Source organism: Anabrus simplex, chromosome 7, assembly GCF_040414725.1.
Source record: "Anabrus simplex isolate iqAnaSimp1 chromosome 7, ASM4041472v1, whole genome shotgun sequence".
Taxonomy (NCBI): domain Eukaryota; kingdom Metazoa; phylum Arthropoda; class Insecta; order Orthoptera; family Tettigoniidae; genus Anabrus; species Anabrus simplex.
This window is the reverse complement of record NC_090271.1, coordinates 141806348-141826733: the sequence shown is the minus strand read 5'-3', so window position 1 is coordinate 141826733 and position 20386 is coordinate 141806348. Positions and strand designations below refer to the sequence as shown.

At 37.4% G+C, this 20386-nt stretch overlaps 1 protein-coding gene and 1 long non-coding RNA gene across 7 annotated transcripts in view; one reads left to right on the top strand and one right to left on the bottom strand.

The window, feature by feature from the left end:
• gek (serine/threonine-protein kinase gek) overlaps positions 1-20386 on the bottom strand; it is a 736940-nt gene that overhangs the window by 703843 nt on the left and 12711 nt on the right. Inside the window, exon 3 of one of the 6 annotated variants that reach the window (XM_067151356.2) lies at positions 4645-4904. The exons of the other annotated variants lie outside the window; for them this stretch is intronic. Coding sequence (XP_067007457.2) covers positions 4645-4654 — 10 coding nt within the window. The 5' untranslated portion in view covers positions 4655-4904. The remainder of the gene's footprint in view (positions 1-4644; positions 4905-20386) is intronic. 6 annotated transcript variants of the gene reach the window in all.
• The window catches only part of LOC136877375 (uncharacterized), a 36152-nt gene that overhangs the window by 8735 nt on the left and 7031 nt on the right, over positions 1-20386 (top strand). The window contains exon 2 of the long non-coding RNA XR_010860756.2: positions 7154-7170. This is a non-coding gene — a long non-coding RNA (uncharacterized lncRNA). The remainder of the gene's footprint in view (positions 1-7153; positions 7171-20386) is intronic.

Below are 20386 nucleotides of genomic sequence, written 5' to 3'. Positions count from 1 at the left end.
GAGACCACGTGTGAGAAGTGTTTTAGGCCCGTATTCACCAACGTCGGTAACTTTTGCTGTAATCTTAGATTTTCAAAACTCGGATATGTCATTATTTTGGATAACGCTCAGTTCTGTATTCACCACAGAATTTACCGTATTATCTCGGTTTACCAAAACTAAGTTTTCGTTTCAATCTCAGTTTGAACCGCAATTTTTCATACTCACGTACAGAAAATAAAAGACAACGTGCTGCCGCCACTATCGAGATGTAAACAAGTTTTTGATTCCATTCGGGGTTTGTAAATAATTTGCATAAATTATGTCCGCTATTGAGCAGAAATGGAGAAAGAAGCCTAATATGACTTTCCGAGAGAGTGAATTGTTATTGAACTAGGTGGCAGAAAGCATTAACAAAGGGAATAAGAAAAAACAATTATAGCCTACACATTGTACGTCACTCAAAAAATAAGTCGGTATTCCTTCATTCTTCATTAAAAGTCACCCAGTCGTGTACCGTACAAGATATTAGCTATAATCGAGAATTCATTTTAGGCCTACCTATGTGTTGGAAATTCCAAGTTATGTTCGGAATCTTTAGATAACCTAAAATGTGTCTGAAAAATAGAGTCGTAGTAGTCCTGGAAATATGTCGCACGTTCTTTTATCCATCTAGGACGTTTATTAATTGTATAATCTTGATCATATTACTCGTCGCTGTGATTTTATCTTTCAATTAGATATTCCAGCCGCCTACGGGCGTTAGACGTGGAGTGTGACGAACTTGTAAGTAATTTAGGAGAGGATTCTAGTGATGCAAGAGACAATGAATCTTCCCATCAACAGGGAATTGAGCCTACTGCAAGTTCAGATTAATGAAATACCTGTCACGTAAGTAGACCTATTTGCTCATTTTCATGGAAAATATATTTCATAGCAGTGATATTTGCGTAAAGACCACGTGGACCTCGCGGAATGATACGAAATATTTGTTTATGCCTAAGTTACTCTTCCGATGAAAGGAATTTTAGTTCATTTCATTTTTTTCAAAATGAGCCTTTCTAAAATGAGGGTGCGGGCATTATTGACGGCGGGGATTATTCGGGTAAATACGATATTTTTCAGTACCTTATGGATGCTGCATTTATCATTTTCATTATTTTATCTTACTATTGTTTGCGGCTTGCTCAGCCAATTTATTTGCCTATTTTGGGATCTTGCTCTTAATTCTACTTGTTTCATTTGGTTCATGTTTATTTGCTTCGGTAAATATGGCAATTCCTTTTAACCTCCTTTGTGATAGTACATATATCACACCCTCGCACTGTATGTAGAAGTTAGAGAGATTATTGTCAGTATTCGATTTATTATTATTATTATCATCATCAGTATTTCATTTGTATATTTTGTCATTAATCTTTGTAAGCTGGAAGGTAACCATATATGTAGTATGAGTAATTTGTTTTGCATGAGTGGGAAAACATTGCTATCTTGGACTCTGGTAATTCGTAAGACTCATGCGGACATCCCAGTGTCTGATGAGATGTGTTAATTGATGTTGTTGTACTACGAAAGTTCTATGAGTCATGTGATATACCCCAGGATTTGTTTATGTCTTGGGGGCATGAAGAAGTTCAGGGCAACCCTGAACGGTGGATCACTCATGATTGGCTGGCAAGGGCCAATCCAGCCGTATTATGTGAGAGGAAGGGGAATGCTGATGCCTATAAAGGTTGATCAAATGGCGGGAACCTGACTCGGTACGGACAAGAAGGAGTACTGACACACTGTACAAGAAGGAAGTAGTGCGGATAGACTGTACGAGGAGGAAGTAGTGCTGATATACGGTATTCGAGTGACACGGATACAATGACCTGGACTTCAAACGTTCGTGGAACGTAGTCTTGTTATGTTCGTGGAAAGTGGATGATCAAACAATTGCGGAGGGCGTACGCATTAAGTGTTGTAGTACTTGTGGAGGTCTGGCATTATATGTTGGTGAAAGCTATCTCAGACTTTCCATCATTTATGTTGAGGATCGACAGGCGTGTGTTGCTCAAATGTATATATCTTTACAACAAGTGTTAAAATTTGTGAACACAGTATTACAAGGTACAGTTTATCTGTGTGATGTGATAACTGTGGATTATGAGAATTGGCAAGTAGTATTGATATAGAGACAGTGAAGGGTATTTATCTACATATATGTACATTGTTCATCGGACTATCTACAAATAGTAGTTTAGTTCTCGCTTTCGTTTTCCCACTGTTTTCATTGTTGTTGTTGTAAATATGGAGTCTTTCAGCAATATTTTATGTGTGTATTATATATATAATTTGTGTGTGTTGATGAGGTGCTCATGCACGGATTTTGTTAAGAATATAGTTAGCTATTTTAGAATCAGTGGAGTTATTGCTGAACCTAGGTGCAGTTCCTACCTATTTAGTCGTTTTCAGGAGGTTAGGTAAGGCCTGCAGCAGATGTACCAGTACGCAGCATTATGTACACGCCCTGGGATATAAAGTTTATCATGCTCTATCAAAATTCGAGGGATCCATTCTGGTGAACTCTGGCGCCCATACTACGGACATTTCGATCAATTTTTATTAAGTTTTTATATATTTTTATTTATGATATATTTTATGATATTCAAGAAATTATTTATTGGTAGTCATCAAAAGGTTACACCTTGTATTCCATGTTTGTTCCTTTTTCTGCCAGCTTTGTTTCTCTGGCATTTTGGAGATTGTTGGGAGCCATGTTCCTTTTAAAAATAGTAATTGATTGTAGCCTCGTCTTATTTGGGGAGCTCTGATAATATTTTTTGTGTGAAAGCAGCCGCTATCACCTCTTATTGATTTCTTGCCCTTGAGAAAGAAATGCTTTGAAATGAATTTTAATTACCTCTGTTGCAACAGTGTATAATTTAATGAGATTAAGTTTAGCAAGTCAAAAGACTCGATTCTGATTAAGATACATTCACCAACTATATATGTGAGTATCTGCCTCCCTGTATCTCCCCATTTTGCTTGTTTTGTGCACACGTTTTAATTCTTTTATCAACCTTATGTCCTTATGTTAATAAACCTCATTCATTTTTTATGGATTTTTGTTTTGGGTACATGCCTTTTATACTTTATTTCTATAGCCTAAGAGGCCCGGATTCACCTCCTGGTAGTTTCTAGCCAGTTTCGACCGGTCCACAGTAAATAGGTAAAAAGATTTGAGAAGGGAATAGGTGTTGTAATACAAATTCATCCATCATCTTCTAATTTCTTGGCAAATTCTTCTCCTTTCACCATAAAGACTGGTCCACTAATGGGTACATTGTAGCTTTGTTGCTTAAACCTCTTAAGCAGCGCTTCATCCACACTGCTCCGTTTAGGTCTTCGTATTGGAATAATAACAATAAGTTAATTTATTAATTTGACCACCTAATCAATACAATAAGTCTTTGTTGATTTACATTGACATGTTAACTAAAATGGTACATGTTTCGCCTTGTATATAGGCATCATCAGCCATTGCCTTAACCTTGAAATAAAATCAGGCACCTGATTTACATATACATAAAATAAAACAAATTTTTAAAAAGCCTTGGAGAGATTTGAAATAAAATTAACATATGGTAAAAGACTTTTAATAATGTTGGTTTTAAAGATATTACAATGAGTGAGGAAATATACAATTGGTGAACGTATTTGAAATATTGACATTAGAAGGCTTCTATTATAATTAAAATGAACAAAGCAACAGTCTGTTATGAATAAGTGATAAGATTGCTATAAAATGATGTTGGCCGACCAGCAGTTACAACGAAAATGACGATCAAAATTGTATTTAATCAAAAGATAATGTTGAATAAAATAATGATGAAGGATGGTCAAGTGACCTGTAATTATTTGATTACATGAGATAAGAGTCGAAAGTCAATGGCATATGGTGAAGGTGTGGTTCACTTTGATCAAAAAACACGAAGTTGTAGTTGAAGGTTGAAGAACGATGTTTAAATTGGACCTCTATGGACCATCTCAATTTGATGCAATGCTAAAATGTTGTTAAGAATATGGGTTTATTGACATTCTAGTTGAAACAACTCGTAGTAAGAAGTCGACAATCGTCAATAACGTTTAGTTTATAACGTAACAAATTACCCTCACCATCGTCAAATGATTCAACTGTCACACTGCCGTGAAGGAACTATAGTCTCCAAACACCAAACTGAAAAAATACGTCCTCATATAATGCACATCTTCGTTTTCTGACTTGAATTTTGAGAGGAAAAGTGCATGTCACATGTAGGCAAATACAAGAAATTGTCACAAAAAAAAAAAAAAGACAATGTTTCAATATTGAAGTTTCTCTACATTTTTATATTTCTCTCTTGCTGAGTCTTAGATAAGCACATATCATCCTGGAAATAAGTTACTATTTTTCACAGGCAAAACAAAAGTTGTGACATCATCCCAAGTACAAAACGAAATACCCGAGGCAAGAATACAGCTATTGATGAATATAAAAGGAATGAAAATCTCTAGAAGATCTTTCCAGTCTTTATAGAAAATGAAAATAGTAGATAGAGCTAATACAGCAATGAAGAGAAGAATGGTCAAAATATAAGTGCCTTTAAAATGGTTGCAAAAGGTAAATGCAAAGCCACTTACTGTCACTCATCTTCTAGCACCTTGGGTAGTATTAAGTCATCAAAGTTAATTCTATTGATTCTGTTGAAGTAAATGTGGAGGTCCCTCATATCCACTCATCATCGTATCTTAACAAGACATCATTCAAATCTCACTGCTTCGACTGATATCCATTCCTGAGATGGTGGTTATGCTGAGGAATGGACCATTAGGTTGATGAGAGCTTTGCAGGAGAAAGAGAGGCAGCAAAGCGGAGTTTAGAGACAAACCATGATGGAGACCTGTCACAGTAAAATATGTTTCAAAAGAATTGCAGTTGCAACCCAATCAAAGACAACTACTGTACTTTTTATTTTTTCTATCTCCGGAAAATGGAAATCTGTTATATATATTTGACAGAGTGCGATATGTACCTTGCATTGTTACTAAAATAAAAGGAGTGAGTGCACCTGTCTGGAAGTGATCACATTCTCAATGTCAGTTGTTTGGCAACAGTGATACACAATGGAAGTACCCCAAAGAAAAAAAGTGCTCATACATCAAGATGACCACTCTCCAGGCTGCAATGACCAGGAGAATCATGCATAGCATTGGGAAGTATTAGATAATCATACTGTACCATATCATATAGTGTTAAGGTAGGGAAGATATTCAATTGCCGATCTTCCTTGCAATGGACATATTGTGTCTGCTCCCAAAGATGTATAGATAGCTATGATCTAATGACGGACACACACTTGACTGTGATGGAATAATCCCAGCATACAGGTTTTACGAAGTCATCAGTCTACTGAATAGTACTCCAATACTTAAATATGTAGAAGATTGCTTCCAAGAGGATGCTAGAGGATGGTTGCCCAGTTATACTTCCTCTTAAAACAATCACTACACCATGCAGGAGGATGGCCACATCACTTAGCAGAGGTAGATAAGTGGACTCTCTACAAGACACGTCATATTACTCTGTAAAGATTCTACCACAAAGAAAACATACTGAGTCACATCAATGAAATAGATGGAACATGGTACAAGCATAAGAACCCAAACCTAACAGTGAAATGAATGGCATCATCTCAGATCACCACAGTGGCATAAGGTTTGACAAAACCCTCACCCACAAAGTTGAGGATCATTTAGGCATACAACATTCAAGGTGTTTCCACCAGTTCGAGGTGAATAAACTGTAATTACACAGTATTACAAGTCATAATTTTTGGGACCCTATATTCATCACATAGCATGGAAGAAACGTCCACCCCAATTGAGCTACGCAAAAATCTTTTAAAAAAACACAATTGTACGTTGTTTTCAGCATTATGGATGGGAGGTCTTACAACACCTTCCCTATTTCCTAATCTCTGATTTTAGTCTGTGCAACTTTGATCCCATATCTAAGGTGAAAAAGCCATTGCGTTGTAAATGCCGGTGTGAGGTATAACACACTAAAACTAATCTCAAGCTGAATGTTATTGTACTTGTTCCCCATCAATGGTAAACTGTGGACAACTGAAGGATATTAATGTTATTTAAAAATATAATTTAAAATGTCATATGTTTTTCCTTTTATCCTCCCAGAGATCCCTGACTGCATTCCCAATCTGGCAACAACATTACAAACTTTCACAAGAGTATACTGGATTTCCAATGATTGAATATTGACAGGAAATTATAAATAGTTGCCTTGACTTATGAATCAACTTTTGTATACAGTATTTAACTGGCCACTCTTCTTGACAAGATATTAGTTTGAAACAAAGCCCAAAAAATCATCACATCTACTGTCAAGATGCCTATGAAGAAATTAAATTTTAATGCTCATACTGCACCCTAAATTTTTCATAGATATCAACATATTTTTGACAATGGTTTTGAAATCTTCTTTTTTTTTATCCCCAAGAAATTGTCAACCATTCTCTTATATTTTGCACCAACCAGTACTCCTGCACAGGTCATTAGATTTTCAAAATACAGTACTTCATCTTTCATCAAATTTCTTATGTTTGGGTTCCATGAATATTCTTTAAGTTTTGCCTCAGTGTGACGATATGACAGTATCAATATAAATAATCTGGATCTGACTATATTCGAGGAGCCGTATAATTTAATTACGTGGCTGTATGGCACAGCTCATCTTATATGATAAATGCATGGAGCACTTGGCATTTCCATGTTGGCAATATGCGTGTATCGGACTGTAAAGCATACTCTGATACCCTCTATCCGCGAACAGTGGAACTATTATTCTGAACGAACTCATCTCCAGAGCGCACAATCGCTAGATACTACTGCTTCGCACGAGCTACTATGGAAAGTGACTGTCTGCTGTTAGAACTGCTCGCGAGTGGACGCTTTGTAGCCATGTCTGACTTCCCACCACTTAATATGGACCACCAGCCGACCGGTGTCGGTTAAAATGTTGTAAGTTGTCCCAAGTAGGGACTAATTATTTTATTGATGGTATCAGAGTTAATATTGTAAATTTTAGATATAGTATTTCATTTGTTTAAAACCTTCCCTTTTCTGTTACTAGTGCATAGGTCGATACTGGTAAGTTACCTTGGATATCTCGCTACGATGTAAGTACTCATTTTATGATTTTTCTTCTGTTCATGTAATTTTATCTTTATCTGTCATTTAATTTACTTTGGTGTGCTTCTTGTGATGGGATTTTCTAGGTTGGTATTCTCTTCTCTGTTCGCTGTTTATGTGCCATGTTGGTACCATTTAAATGATATGCTACTGTTTGACCGGTAACTTTAAAATTTGCTTTTGACCTTTCTAATTTTATTTTTCCCCTCTGATATATTTGCACTCTGCTTGTTTGGCGTGTGTTTCATGGTATTATTTCCTTGATGCATCTATTGTTGCTATTTAAAATTTATTGCGGGTTGTTGCTGTGTAAATTTTTGCCCATATCGGTGCTTGCTTTCATTTTGTTATTCTGATCTGATTAACTGATATTCATTCAGTACGTTTCGACTCCATTATGCTCATCTAATGACCTGTGCGTTGCGTAATCACTGTTCATCCTTCTTTTTTTACTTATTATTATTATTATGATTATCATACGTATATTAGTTTTCACTGCCTGCTGTAATTTCTTGATGGATGCAGTACTTTTGCATCCATCTCTTGGCACAGGCCAGAGTAAAGTGTAGCTTCCACCGAAGTCCCAGTCAACATCCATGGCTGTGACAATATGGAAGTTGCTGGCGTATGGGTAGTGCTGAGTAATGACATTCAGAGCACGACTAGTGCATCTGAGTGTTATGAAAGGTGCTGCTCATAGGGTCAGTCGTGCTGCAATAGTACTTTCTGACCCAGTGAGGAAAGCAATGGCAAACTACCTCACTCCTCATATTGCCTAGTACGCCTCATTTTGGTGCTGCCATTGGTTTTTGGGGTTTCCTTATAACCGCATAACCTTTGGTGGTGCTATTTGAGGATCCAACCAGCCTCTGGGCTAATGACCTAACAGACAGACAGATTAGTTTTCATAGATATTAAATTCAGTTTGGTAATTGCATATAAAGTACGTAACACTTATATGGTTTGATTCTCCTTATTATTCATTAGTTCACGTTTTATTAGTTGTTAATTACCTTTATTATCTTGAAAAATTCATTTACTTAAAATTTTATGTCAAACACAAATATTACCTTCCAATACGTAAATTATTTTTAGATTGTGTATCTACGTATTCCTTATTAATTTATGCTTCACATTAAGTTGATTTATCCCTATATTATATTTAAATATGTAATATTCTAAAGTGGTAGTTCTTGTAAAAATCATATTTTTTCATTGGGGGGTTTTGGACAGCCCTCAGTGTAAGTTTTCTAACGTTCGTGGTTCTTATCTTTTCTTCACATTGTTGTATTATCTTATCTCTGACTTGCCAATTACATAACTGGGTCATTGTTGTCTTATCTTGGGATTTCTTCTTGTTCTTGCGTGCCATCATTAATGTGATAATGAACTGTTTTCGTCTTGAGGTCAGATCGTGTTTGACTCTCCTGTTGTGTTGACGCCTTGGGTTACTTAGAACTGCCTCGTTCTCTAACTTATTGACTATGGGTTTTAAATTTGTTGATTTCTTATCCGTTGGATGGTATTCGGGATCGATTTTAATTTATTTGTGTCGAAATTTTTCTAATTTGGTGTGTGCATTGTGTTAAATATTTTCATAAGGATATATTTATGTTTTAATTTCATGAGATTTGTTGTGGAACTATGTTTCCATCAGTATTGCGGGTGTACGATTCCTTCACTGGGGTTTGTCAAAAGCCACTTAAGGTTATTTAACCTACGTTTTATTCCTCATAAAAAAATTAGTTTTATTTAACATAATGTATTTTAATAACTTGTTAAGAACAAGTTAGGTAATGGTGCACCATTTTTATTTATTAATGGAATAGTACAGGGTGGCGCACGAATAGTTGACACATTTACTTTTAGAATAACGACTTTATTTTTCACAGGACACTAATGAAATTTTAGACACAGGCAGCTTGGATCCTGGAGATACATTTCACTATATCGTATGTTCAATGTGGCCTCCACTGCGTCGGATAACCTCTTTGAGACGAGTACGCATGTTTCTGACGACTTTGCGGCACAGGTCTTCATAAATTTCACTGGAGAGCTGCACAACCCAAGCCCGCATTTCCATGCGGCTTTGAGGTCTTGAAGCGAAGAGTTTTCTTTCAAAAGAGACCCATAAAAAGAAATCACAAGGATTTAAATCTGGGCTTTAAGGAGGCCAGAAGAATCCGCCATTATTTTGTACTGTGGGTAATGATGAGACATTACACAATCACCAAATACTCCCCTCAAAAACTCAAGAACATCGTTAGCTGTGTGAGGTGTTGCACCATCTTGCACAAACCACTGCGTATGAATAGGGATAGCGAGAATTTGAGGCATGAATTAATTCCCCAGCATGTCCTTGTATCTCCGTGCATTAACTGTCTGACTGAAGAAAAATGGTCCGTTTAACCCATGACTTGACAGAGTTGCCCACAGACTCACATTTTTTGGTTTTTTCGTGAATAATGTCTGGTTTTCTGTAGCCTAAAACCACACAGTTTGTTTATTAACTGCCCCGTTGAGATGAAAATAGGCTTCATCAGAAAACCAAGTGTTAAACAGTACTTCATCTTTATTTTGAGTCCATAAGGCGTGCTGCAAATTCTTCTGCCTGTGAAGATCTGTTGGCTTGTGCAGTACAGGTAAAATTCAAGGTCACCGTGTAACATTCTTTGAACTGAATGGCGCAATATTCCACTTGCTCTTGAAGCTCGTCGTGTTGACTTGAGTGGGCTGTGCTGCATGGCGACCCTCACCGCAGCGATGTTTTCAGGAGACCGAACTGCCGGTGCACGTGGTCGCTTTTCTTCCGTCACACACTTTGTTCTTCTAAGTTTCTATATAAGCGAAGGATGGTGTTCCTTGCTGGAGCCCACCTAGTCTGAAATACAGCTCGAAATTTCCTTTGTGTCGCCATAACCCTTTTTGATTCGCAATAGAAGATAACTATTCTGGCGCGCTGCTAAACAGAGAGTCGGCCGTGGTCGGCAATGACAGAAAGCTCACTGGAATGCAGGCATTTGGAGACAAAGCAGCAGTGTCACAACTACAGATATTTCCATGAAACAGGAAAGGTGTGAGCAAATTTCTAACAACATAGTAAATGAGCTGCATTTTATATTTGCTTTTCAAATGTGTCAACTATTCGTGCGCCACCCTGTATTATTCTAAAAGAAAACTATATTTATTTAATTTTATTTCATCTACTTATTAATTTTATTTATATTAGCTGCTGTACCCGTGCTTCGCTACGGGATTGGATTCTCGGAGAGACTGACCTTGCAGTTTTCCTAACTGAAGTCAACATAGGCCATTACAAAAATGTCGGTAGGAAAGTAGCAATTAAAAGCAATGATATATAAAATACTCGATCAAAGGAAAAACCGCACATTTTCTCACTTTTAACGAACAGGACTACACTGCCAATCTAACAGTCCAAAGTTCCAGAGCTTGAATGATCAAAGCCGCAGATAGCCGTGATCCGTGAACACCCTTCGTCTCTTTTTGGCAGGGAGGGGGTCGAATAGTGGAGACTCCCACGGTATAAACTATGCCCTTCTAATAATCTGTTTCCTAGGAGTACCCTATGAGTTGGAAAATCTTAATTCACTACACTGGCGGCAGAAAAAAACTATCTGACTTGGAGGCAAATTTTTCCTCCAAGCCAGAGGAGAAACCCACTCTTCACTGCTCATTTGGAATAAAATTAATGTAGAATTTAATAAAAGTAAAGACGAAGAAGCTCTAATTAAGAAACGGCTCTTTTCAGGGTCGAATGTTGAGTTATTTAATGAATTGTGGTGCTATAATTTGGAATAGGCCTAAATTGTTATTCTATACCAGGCCATACTACTACTATTACTACTACTACTACTAAGTGAGCCTCTGCCTTAAGTATGCACGCTGCTCATTCAAAACAGCGTGTCAGATTAGGGCTCATAGCTGAAATACTATGATGAACCTGTGTGTTACATACCAGCTGTATCAGAAAATATATGAATCAGAGGAACGGCATGCTAAAGAATAAAGTTTTCTAACTCCCCAGCTATTTCCCGCTAATATTCAGTCAGGCTGTTATACTCGGTACGCAGCAGTAATCCATCTATCGGAGTTGAGAGGCAGCATAAGAGACAAAGAACATCACATCAAACAATGGTCAATGTTATTGTTGATTGATGCTGTGCGTTTTTGATATTGTAGATCTTCACATTTAGTTTTCTTCCGACTCTGAAATACCTCTCATACCATAGTCGGTACGATAAAACTGATTAAAACATAAATGATCGGAAATTGTATTCCCTATAACTTTTGTTATATAATACTCTTAGATAGCACCAATAACATAAGTATTTAAAAATTACATTTTAGGTGCCTTCCCCTAAACTACAATTTCATCCAGGGTGAATAAATTTGTTTATATCTTAGACTGTTGTTTCTCATTGCCCGACTCTATATAACGATTTCCATTAAATTCTGTTAACCCATTTTCTCGTGGTTCGGTGTTGAAATGGACTTAGCAAAAAAATTACGATTTCATGAATATCTGTGTTATCACAGTCAGTATGGTAAAAATGCACAAGACATAAATGGTCGGAAATTTAATTCTATATAACTATGGTTATGTAGTATTTATCAATATGACCACTAATAATTTAAATAATTGAGAATTAAATGTTAGGCCTTCGCCTGAACTACCATTTCAATCAGTGTGAATAGAATGATTCATAGCCTAGATTATAATAACTCATTCTCCGGCTACGCATGCCAATTTTAATTGAGATAGGACCACTCATAACATAAATATTTAAGAATTACATTTTTGGCCTTCCCCTAAACTACCATTTCACTCAGCGTGAATAAAGTTATTTATAGCCTAGATTGTAGCGACTTATTCCTCGGCTGTGAATACCAATTTTCATTAAGATATTACCGCTAATAACAAATATTTGAAAATTAAATTTTAGGCCTTCCCCTAAACTACCATTTCTATCAGCGTAAATAAAATTATTTATGGCCTAGATTGTAGCGACTTATTCCCCGACTTTGCATACCAATTTTTATTAAATTCTCTTTAGCCGTTTTCTTGTGATGCGTGTACATACATACAGACAGACAGACAGGACAAGACAGACAGACAGAAATTACGGAAAAGTAAAAAGTGCATTTCCTTGTTAATGTGGATATGACCGATACAGAAATACCATATTCTTTTCAAATTCTGAGCAATGTACAGACAAAACTCTTATTTTATATATATAGATTACCTTCTGTTTGCTCATATTGTAAAATTTTCTTTATTTAACAAATTATTTAAAGGTTTTCAATTTTTATTTAATGTAAAATTTTATTTAATCTAATTATAAGTTTTCTTTTTATTTAAAAATTGGTGTAATTTTTTGGGTGTTAGCTCAGTAGTTCCCTAAGATCCTAGACCTTTTCTTTACACGACATGGGCCTTCAGCACATTTATTGGCTTCCACTCATGTTGGCAAGTTATATTTCTGAGTTGCTGTATTATATTATTGTTTGTTTTTCCATTCTTGTTGTGCACGTTACCCTATGGCATTGTGCGGCGTAACGTCATTCTTTGTCATCTCGCGGTGGCGTTGTAACAGACAGAAAGGAACATTTAGAATTGTTGTGTTTAAAACAAACACCATCTTTATGCATGTTTTTACGAACTGCTTCATGATTCCCAGTTTAACATGAAGAGGCAGCAGGATCTCTCATTTCACCAAACATTCCCTTATCACCTTCTTCCCTCCAGGATTCATTGTTGTTCTAGAAGGCCACTGGGCGTACTTTTAAAAACAGCACTTATTCACGCGCACCCTTCAACTACGCATCTATGTGTTCTTTAACCCACTGTTTAATTTCACGCACACATTCTTGTTTCCAATGCACTTCCAGTACTGTATGCATCATATTTCTATCATTTCAGTCGATCTCAGAAGCTGATGAAAAGGATGGAACATGGCTGCCACCAGTTATTAGATTGAAAGATTCATACTGGAGGTTATGGTATGATATACTGTCACTAGGAAACTTGCTGAAGATTCTTTGGATTGAATAAAAATTGTTCTAGTGATCGTAATTCTGTACTGTATCTAGAAGAGGAGGTAAAACTTTACATCTGGTCGCCTGTTCGCCGTTGCTCCCTTAGCACCACCCAGGGGTCACATGTAGGGTACTTTCAGGTTAAATCTACGGGCGCGAGCAACATTGGACCCCCCCAACATATTGAGTCAAGGACAATTTAGTATGTACAATGGAACAGCTGTAAGCAGCCAAAGATCGCTGAACAACGGTCTGCCACAGGGGTCAGTTCTCGCTCCTTTGCTGTTTAGTTTATATATTGCAGACATGCCGAAGACACTTTCAAGGAAATTCGGATACGCCGATGACTGGGCACTTGCTATCAAGGACAAAACAGTTGAAAAAACAGAAGAGATCCTGACTGAAGACCTCAAGACACTGGCACACTACTTTAAAATATGGGGACTCCAACCAAATATCAGCAAAACTGAAGTTTGTTGCTTCAACCTAAACAATAAAATGGCTAACAGGGAGTTAAATGTGTACATGGACAACCAGAAATTGAGACATAACAGGTACCCTAAATATCTAGGAGTCACACTGGATAGAACACTGTCTTATAAACAACATCTCCTGAACGTCTCTGCCAAAGTAAGAACTCGCAACAATATAATTCACAAGCTGTGTAGAACAACTTGGGGATCTACAGCTGCAACTCTGAGATGTTCAGCTTCTGCGTTGGTGTACTCGACTGCTGAATACTGCGCTGCTGTTTGGCTGAATAGTGTCCACACAAACATCATAGATAACCAGCTGAACACTACAATGCGTCTCATCACTGGCACAATCAAATCTACTCCCACCCAGTTGCTACCAGTGTTAAGTCATATATCTCCTCCAGATCTCAGACGTAAAGATACTCTCCTAAGAGAATTCAGTAAAATAGTGAATAACCCAGAACTCCCGATACATAATGACATGATATAGATGTTGATTCCCATAGGGAAACTGAAATATTTGTCCTGAATGAGTAAATTTACAATACCAATATAAATGGTCCGTTATTGGACATTATAAATTTTCCAGCGAATATTAATCGTCTGCGTTCGAGAAAACCACCAATAGAGATGCCATGAACTTGTGGAACAGCAACTACCAAACTTCAGCTGAATGGCAGAAGAGACTCAACGACAAATACTGCCCGACAATGCCTTATGGGAAGAAGACGCCGTCACGTGGTTTCAACCTCCCTCGTAGACTATGATCCGCACTGAACAGGATCCAAACAAACCACGGGAACTGTGCAGCCTTCCACTACAAGTGGAACAGAATCCCAATGCCTGAGTGTGACTGTGGCACTACACAACAGACAGTGAAGCACATAATTGAAGAATGCAGGACTAGAAAATACAATGGCAGTGCTAGTGACTTTGCTTTTGTGACTCCAGAGGCTATAGACTATATAAACAATTTGGACATACGTATAGATCTTATAACAACAGATGCTGTATCTCTAGCCATATCTTGGGGGTCCGCTGTTTGTAATTCGTTTTGTTTTGCCAAATTTTCAAATATCTATCCGTTTTAGGTCAACTCAAGACCGAATCAGTGGTTTTTACTTTTCGTGTCTATTTGTTTGTCTGTTCCACCATCATGTCGACACGGCTGGATAGATCTCAATCAAACTTCATATTTAGAGTATACTCATCCCGGGGAAGGTTTCAATATGCATAGCATTTTAAAATCTTTGAAAAGACGGGGGTTTTATAGGAAAACCACAACGGTTTTCCTCCATTTTCTCTTACACTATTGATTTTCTGTAAACTCTGTGGACCGTATGTGAAAGGTCTCTTCATTATAAACAACTTTTGTTATGTTCATAATTTACCTTACTCTCAAATGACGGAGAAATTTCCTATTTTCTGCCGATACCATGCTCTGCATTGAGTGACCGACAGACCGACAACGAATATATGGGTTACCATGGCAATGTCTCTGACTGCTTGCCAGCAGGGAAGTAACGAATTGCCATTTTCCTCATCATTCCTTTAAATTCGTGATTGTTCCTTAGGTAGAAAGCAAGAGAGTCGTCAATCGGCCATTCTGCGAGATATTGGCGGAATATCATTGGAGGTTATAACCGTCCTCGAATAGCTTAAGTAATAACACAAATATTCATCATCTTATCTGATTACCTAAGAATCCCTGCGCCTAAATTTCTCTACGATTACCGCTTTCTTATATCCATAACTCACACCGGCATAATTTATTGAGGAGCATTTGATTTTCCAATACATTCACTTGGTATTTACATATTTGTCATCATCCGGATGTCCTCGGTTATAATCCATTTTCTATTAATTTCAACTTACTGAACTGTATTATTTTCTTCCTTAATTACCACGTATGTATGCGAGTTATAATCCCAAATGCTGGACACACTATTCTTTGAGGAAATATTCTAAGCTATGCAAATGTATAACTTTTGGCCCAGGAAAATTCCAAAATATGGATGCAATTTTAACGACGATGCAGACCTTCGTTTCGGGGTAATTGGTGGCTAATCAGTAAGTCGTATCACAAGTCAGAAAGCAAATGGCGTTTTATTTTGGAGAAATCTACAACTTTTGTCCTGACTTTTCGTCGTATTTCTATCCCTGATACGTTAAATATAGCTGTATTTCTCGATTTCAAGTTGATTTTGTACTTTTGTACTGTTATCATTTGGCACACTTATAGGAAAGGTAGAATCATGACATTCGGCACGCACACTGACATGACCATTGGCCACGTTATAGCCAAATTTTATGATTCTAGCTGTCACATGACTATCAAAAATATAAAGTAGTATGTGAAAACTGTACAAAATTTCACCCCATTCAATGACCCTAACTCAATCTAACCCATAAATATAGGAGATATGAGAAGATGTCATAGGACCAACCATGTAGAGCACTGAAAGGGGCGTCTGATGGTGAAGTCCGTTTGTAGATACGTCGTACAGTTTCAAAGAAGTAACTATCGAAATAAAGGTCTGCACTTCTCGAGTGTGTCTGTACATTGACAATTTTGACGAAATTTCCGTACAGTTATCCGTTTCAGGTGTAAAAAATGACCATCTGCATATATTCAGTTTTGGTGTCTGTCTGTTTGTTTGTCTATAACTTGGAAACTAATGGATATATTTCCACCAAACTTGATACAGTATTTAGAATCCACCTGTCCTTTGGTGGGTTTTAGGGCAAATATTTTTCTAAATCCCCGAATTGACTGGGGGATTATACGAAACCGAAACCATGATTTTGCATTCCCACAAAATATACACAACCAAACTTAATGTAAATTTAACTGCCTTAATGGAAATTAATTTCTAAGTCTTTTTCCTCATGTGCATCATTTCAATACGAGAATTAATAAGGGAGATATCATTAACGGGCCGTTTTCCGGTACAAGTCCCACCGGACTTAACTCAAGAGCGGGTGCGTGTAAAGCGTATTTTTTACAACTTGAAAACTACTAAAGATATGTGAGTCAAACTTTACATTAACATCCACCTGTCCAACGGTAGGTGTTAATCGTCAATAACATTTCATGTTCCCGGAATAGACTGGCGGTTTATAGGGAACCGAAATGATGATTTTACTCTTACACAATATATACAGTACAAGACCAACCTGACTGGAAATCGACCAAACGTGATGGAATTCCATCTCTAAAACTTTTTTCACGTGCATTTTTTTTGACAGGAGGATTAATAAGGGAGATATCATAAACGGTCCGTTTTTCAGGTTAAGTCTAGCGAATATAGCCCAAAAGGTGTTGTACGTGGAGCAGGTTCCTTATATATCTATGAAAATAAAATCGTAACAACTGTGTGCCTGTACATTGACTATTTTGGCAAAATTTTCGTACAGCTACACGTTTAAGGGGTAATAATGTCCATCTGCATATTTTTTTGGTTTAGTTTCTTGAAAGTCCTAATTTTTACACTCCTCACCGAAAACCCAAATTGCGGCATAATCTGCCAGTCGAAGAAGGATATTGAAATTTGGCAAAATTATACGTTTTAGCCTGTAACGGACGGAAAACTTCCAAGATCTTTAAATTTTTCCCTTTTTATCCCGAAGAATATCAAAATATGGAGGCAATTTTAATTATGCTGTAGACCTTCGGAAAGTATTATCACATAACGGATGGCACAATCCCCGTTCAATTTGGAGTGATCTACAACCTTGGTCTTACGAAATTTTGTCGTATTTCTATCCCTTTTACGTTTGATTTTTCTCTATTTCTCGATGTTAAGTAAATTTGGACTTTTCACATACATAATTCATACCTTCCATCACTTATAGGAAAGATAGAATTATCAAACTCTACACGAAAATTGGTCCAACCAGTAGCCATATATGAGCCAAATGCTATGTATGTAGCTGTCATTTAATTATCCAAAAAGCATTGCAATGTGAGATAATCTTACACAAATTTTACCCTACTCCACGTTTCTATCTCAATCTGACCCATGAATAGATGAGATATCGTAAGAATGGCAATTTAGGCCGCTAAATCCGGCGTCTTATGGTACAATCCTTTCTCGATATGATGTACCATTTAGCAGCAGTTAATCTGTAAATGAAGGTCTGCAATACTGTAAACAAGAACATACTTTCGTATGTCGAACTATATATATTCAATGATGTCGATTTTGTAGCGATCGAGAAAGGGTGTGTCTGCTATTATAATCAGTACTCCCCACACCGACTTAGACTGGCAGTAGGAATGGGGTCCTTCTCCAATTCCTGTGTAACTGGCATTAATAAGGCAGGCCTACCATTGTAATGAATAATTCACTTCTCGATTTGACTTGCAGAAGGCAAGGGAGCATGCAGTTTTGTTCAAAACTCCCCTTACCCGATAGTATTTGGCTGTAGGCAAGCGTTCCCGCAGTTATAAACAGATGTACCCATCTAAAATGTGACTGGCATTAGGCATACTGGCCTGCTATTTTGATGGAAACTCACCAACTTGGTGTGACTGGCAGTAAGCTGGCTGGCAGTTGGAAAAGGGGCCTGTCATTATAATAACTGCACAACTCAATTTTGACTGGTTGTAGGGAAGTTTCCTGCCATTATAATAAAAACTCAATTTGTAATGTCTGGACGTAGGAAAGGGGGCTGCCATTGTAACGGAAACTCCCCAAATCGATTGTGACCGCGCAGTAGGCAATGGGGCCTGCAATTATAATGTAAACTTCCCAACTCATTGTGAATGGCAGTAGGCAAGTGAACCTGTCGTTATCATCACAAATCCGTAACAAGCACTTTACATTGGAAACAACGTATGGGGACCTCTCTATACTGTTTCTCGGATAACGCTAAGAGACATGCTAAACGCTAAGAGACATGCTATTTGAAAACAATCTTATTTACTGCATGTACAGTATTTACTTCAATATACGTATACAATGCAGAATACCGTTGCGAAGCACGGGTACATTTGCTAGTGCTAAATAAATAAAATGTTCTAGTGATATGACACTGACAACCTACTAATTACAGATCATCAAAAGCACACAAACGTGCGCAATTATAGGCAGTGGCACGACAGTGATGACTTCAAATTTCACTGAAATACTTCAGTACAGACAATATAAGAAAATCCTATGAATTTATTTTGCATAATACTAATATTCCTGGTGAACTAACCAATGATCCTATATTTTAACCCAAGTCATTATTATGAAGCGCTTCCAACTCCCAATGAAGCTCATCCCCGAAACTGCGACCCTCGTCCTCCGAGACTCCATCAAGATCCTGAGACACCACCTCTACAGCTACAGCTCTGAAATGCCGCACTAATTATACTGTTCCTTTATAATTTAGTTTTTTCTTCAATTAATAGATCAGTAGAGAAAATTTGATATGTTTTACCTTGTACTTAGTGGCAGCCTGTAAATACAGTAGGTTGTTCCTAAATAAATGGAAATGTATAAGGACATCTGACCAACCATTTTACATTCATTCTGCACACTGTTCAGTATTACAGCAATTCATCGCATCCATCAATAAGCATGCCATTGATGAAATTCAGCGCACAATTTGTGATGAATTTAAAATCATGCCCATTCTCTTCCAAGCCAATGAAATTCACAAGCACAACTGTCCTACAGCCACAAGAAACAGGGAAACTTCGTACAGCCTGGCTGTTGACCCAGCATCATTCCTTTGATTTTCAAGTCTCCATGTACCTGTGATTACTGCATGATCAGCAATAAGATGTCAAGATGGCTATGACTATGGCTATAACCATTCCTCTGCATCATCCACATTCGTATCTATGCGAAATGTGAACACCAAATTGGTCATACTCAGTCTGGTTTGGAAACTGACCGGAAACTTGCGAGGCTCTTTTCTCTCTGAATGTTTTGACTCAGAGATACCTGGATATAAATGTCAACATGCACGCATGCTTCATCAACAACCGGAAAGCTTTTGATTGCCTATCTCATGCAAAACTTGCTGAGATTTTTAAAAAACTGGTGTTGATGCTGGTGATCTACAAATCATCACTCAGCTACACTGGAACCAAACAGCAGAGGACAAAATAAAAGGAAACACAACTGAGGACATAGGTATTCGTAGAGGCGTGTGACAGGTCTGTGTCCTACCTTCCTTCCTTTTTAATATCTACTCTGAGGCTGAGTTCTGAGAAGTTGTCAAGGATGTTAACCTTGGGATCAGGATAAATGGCAATGTCATAAATATCATCCGCTTCACTGATGATACAGTTGTGTCCGCCAGTAACCTTACTGATCTTGAAATTATTGTCGCGTGTTGGCTAGATAAGTAAATGAGAAGAATCTGGTAGCATTTTTACTTCTAAGATTTATTAATTAATTCTAATAATCACTTAAAGCTCGGTACACAGTCAGTATTTCAGAGTGCACACTTACTGTAAATTTACTTCTTGACGTAATTACACCATCCACGCTCATGTCACTTTATATCTTTTTTTTTTTTTTCCTGATCACAGAGACTTCCACAGAGTCAAAGATTAAACGGGTGGGTCAAATGGTGAAGTCACCAGTACCTCTCCAACTGGCATGGTGGACGCTATAACCATTACATTATTATTAATAACG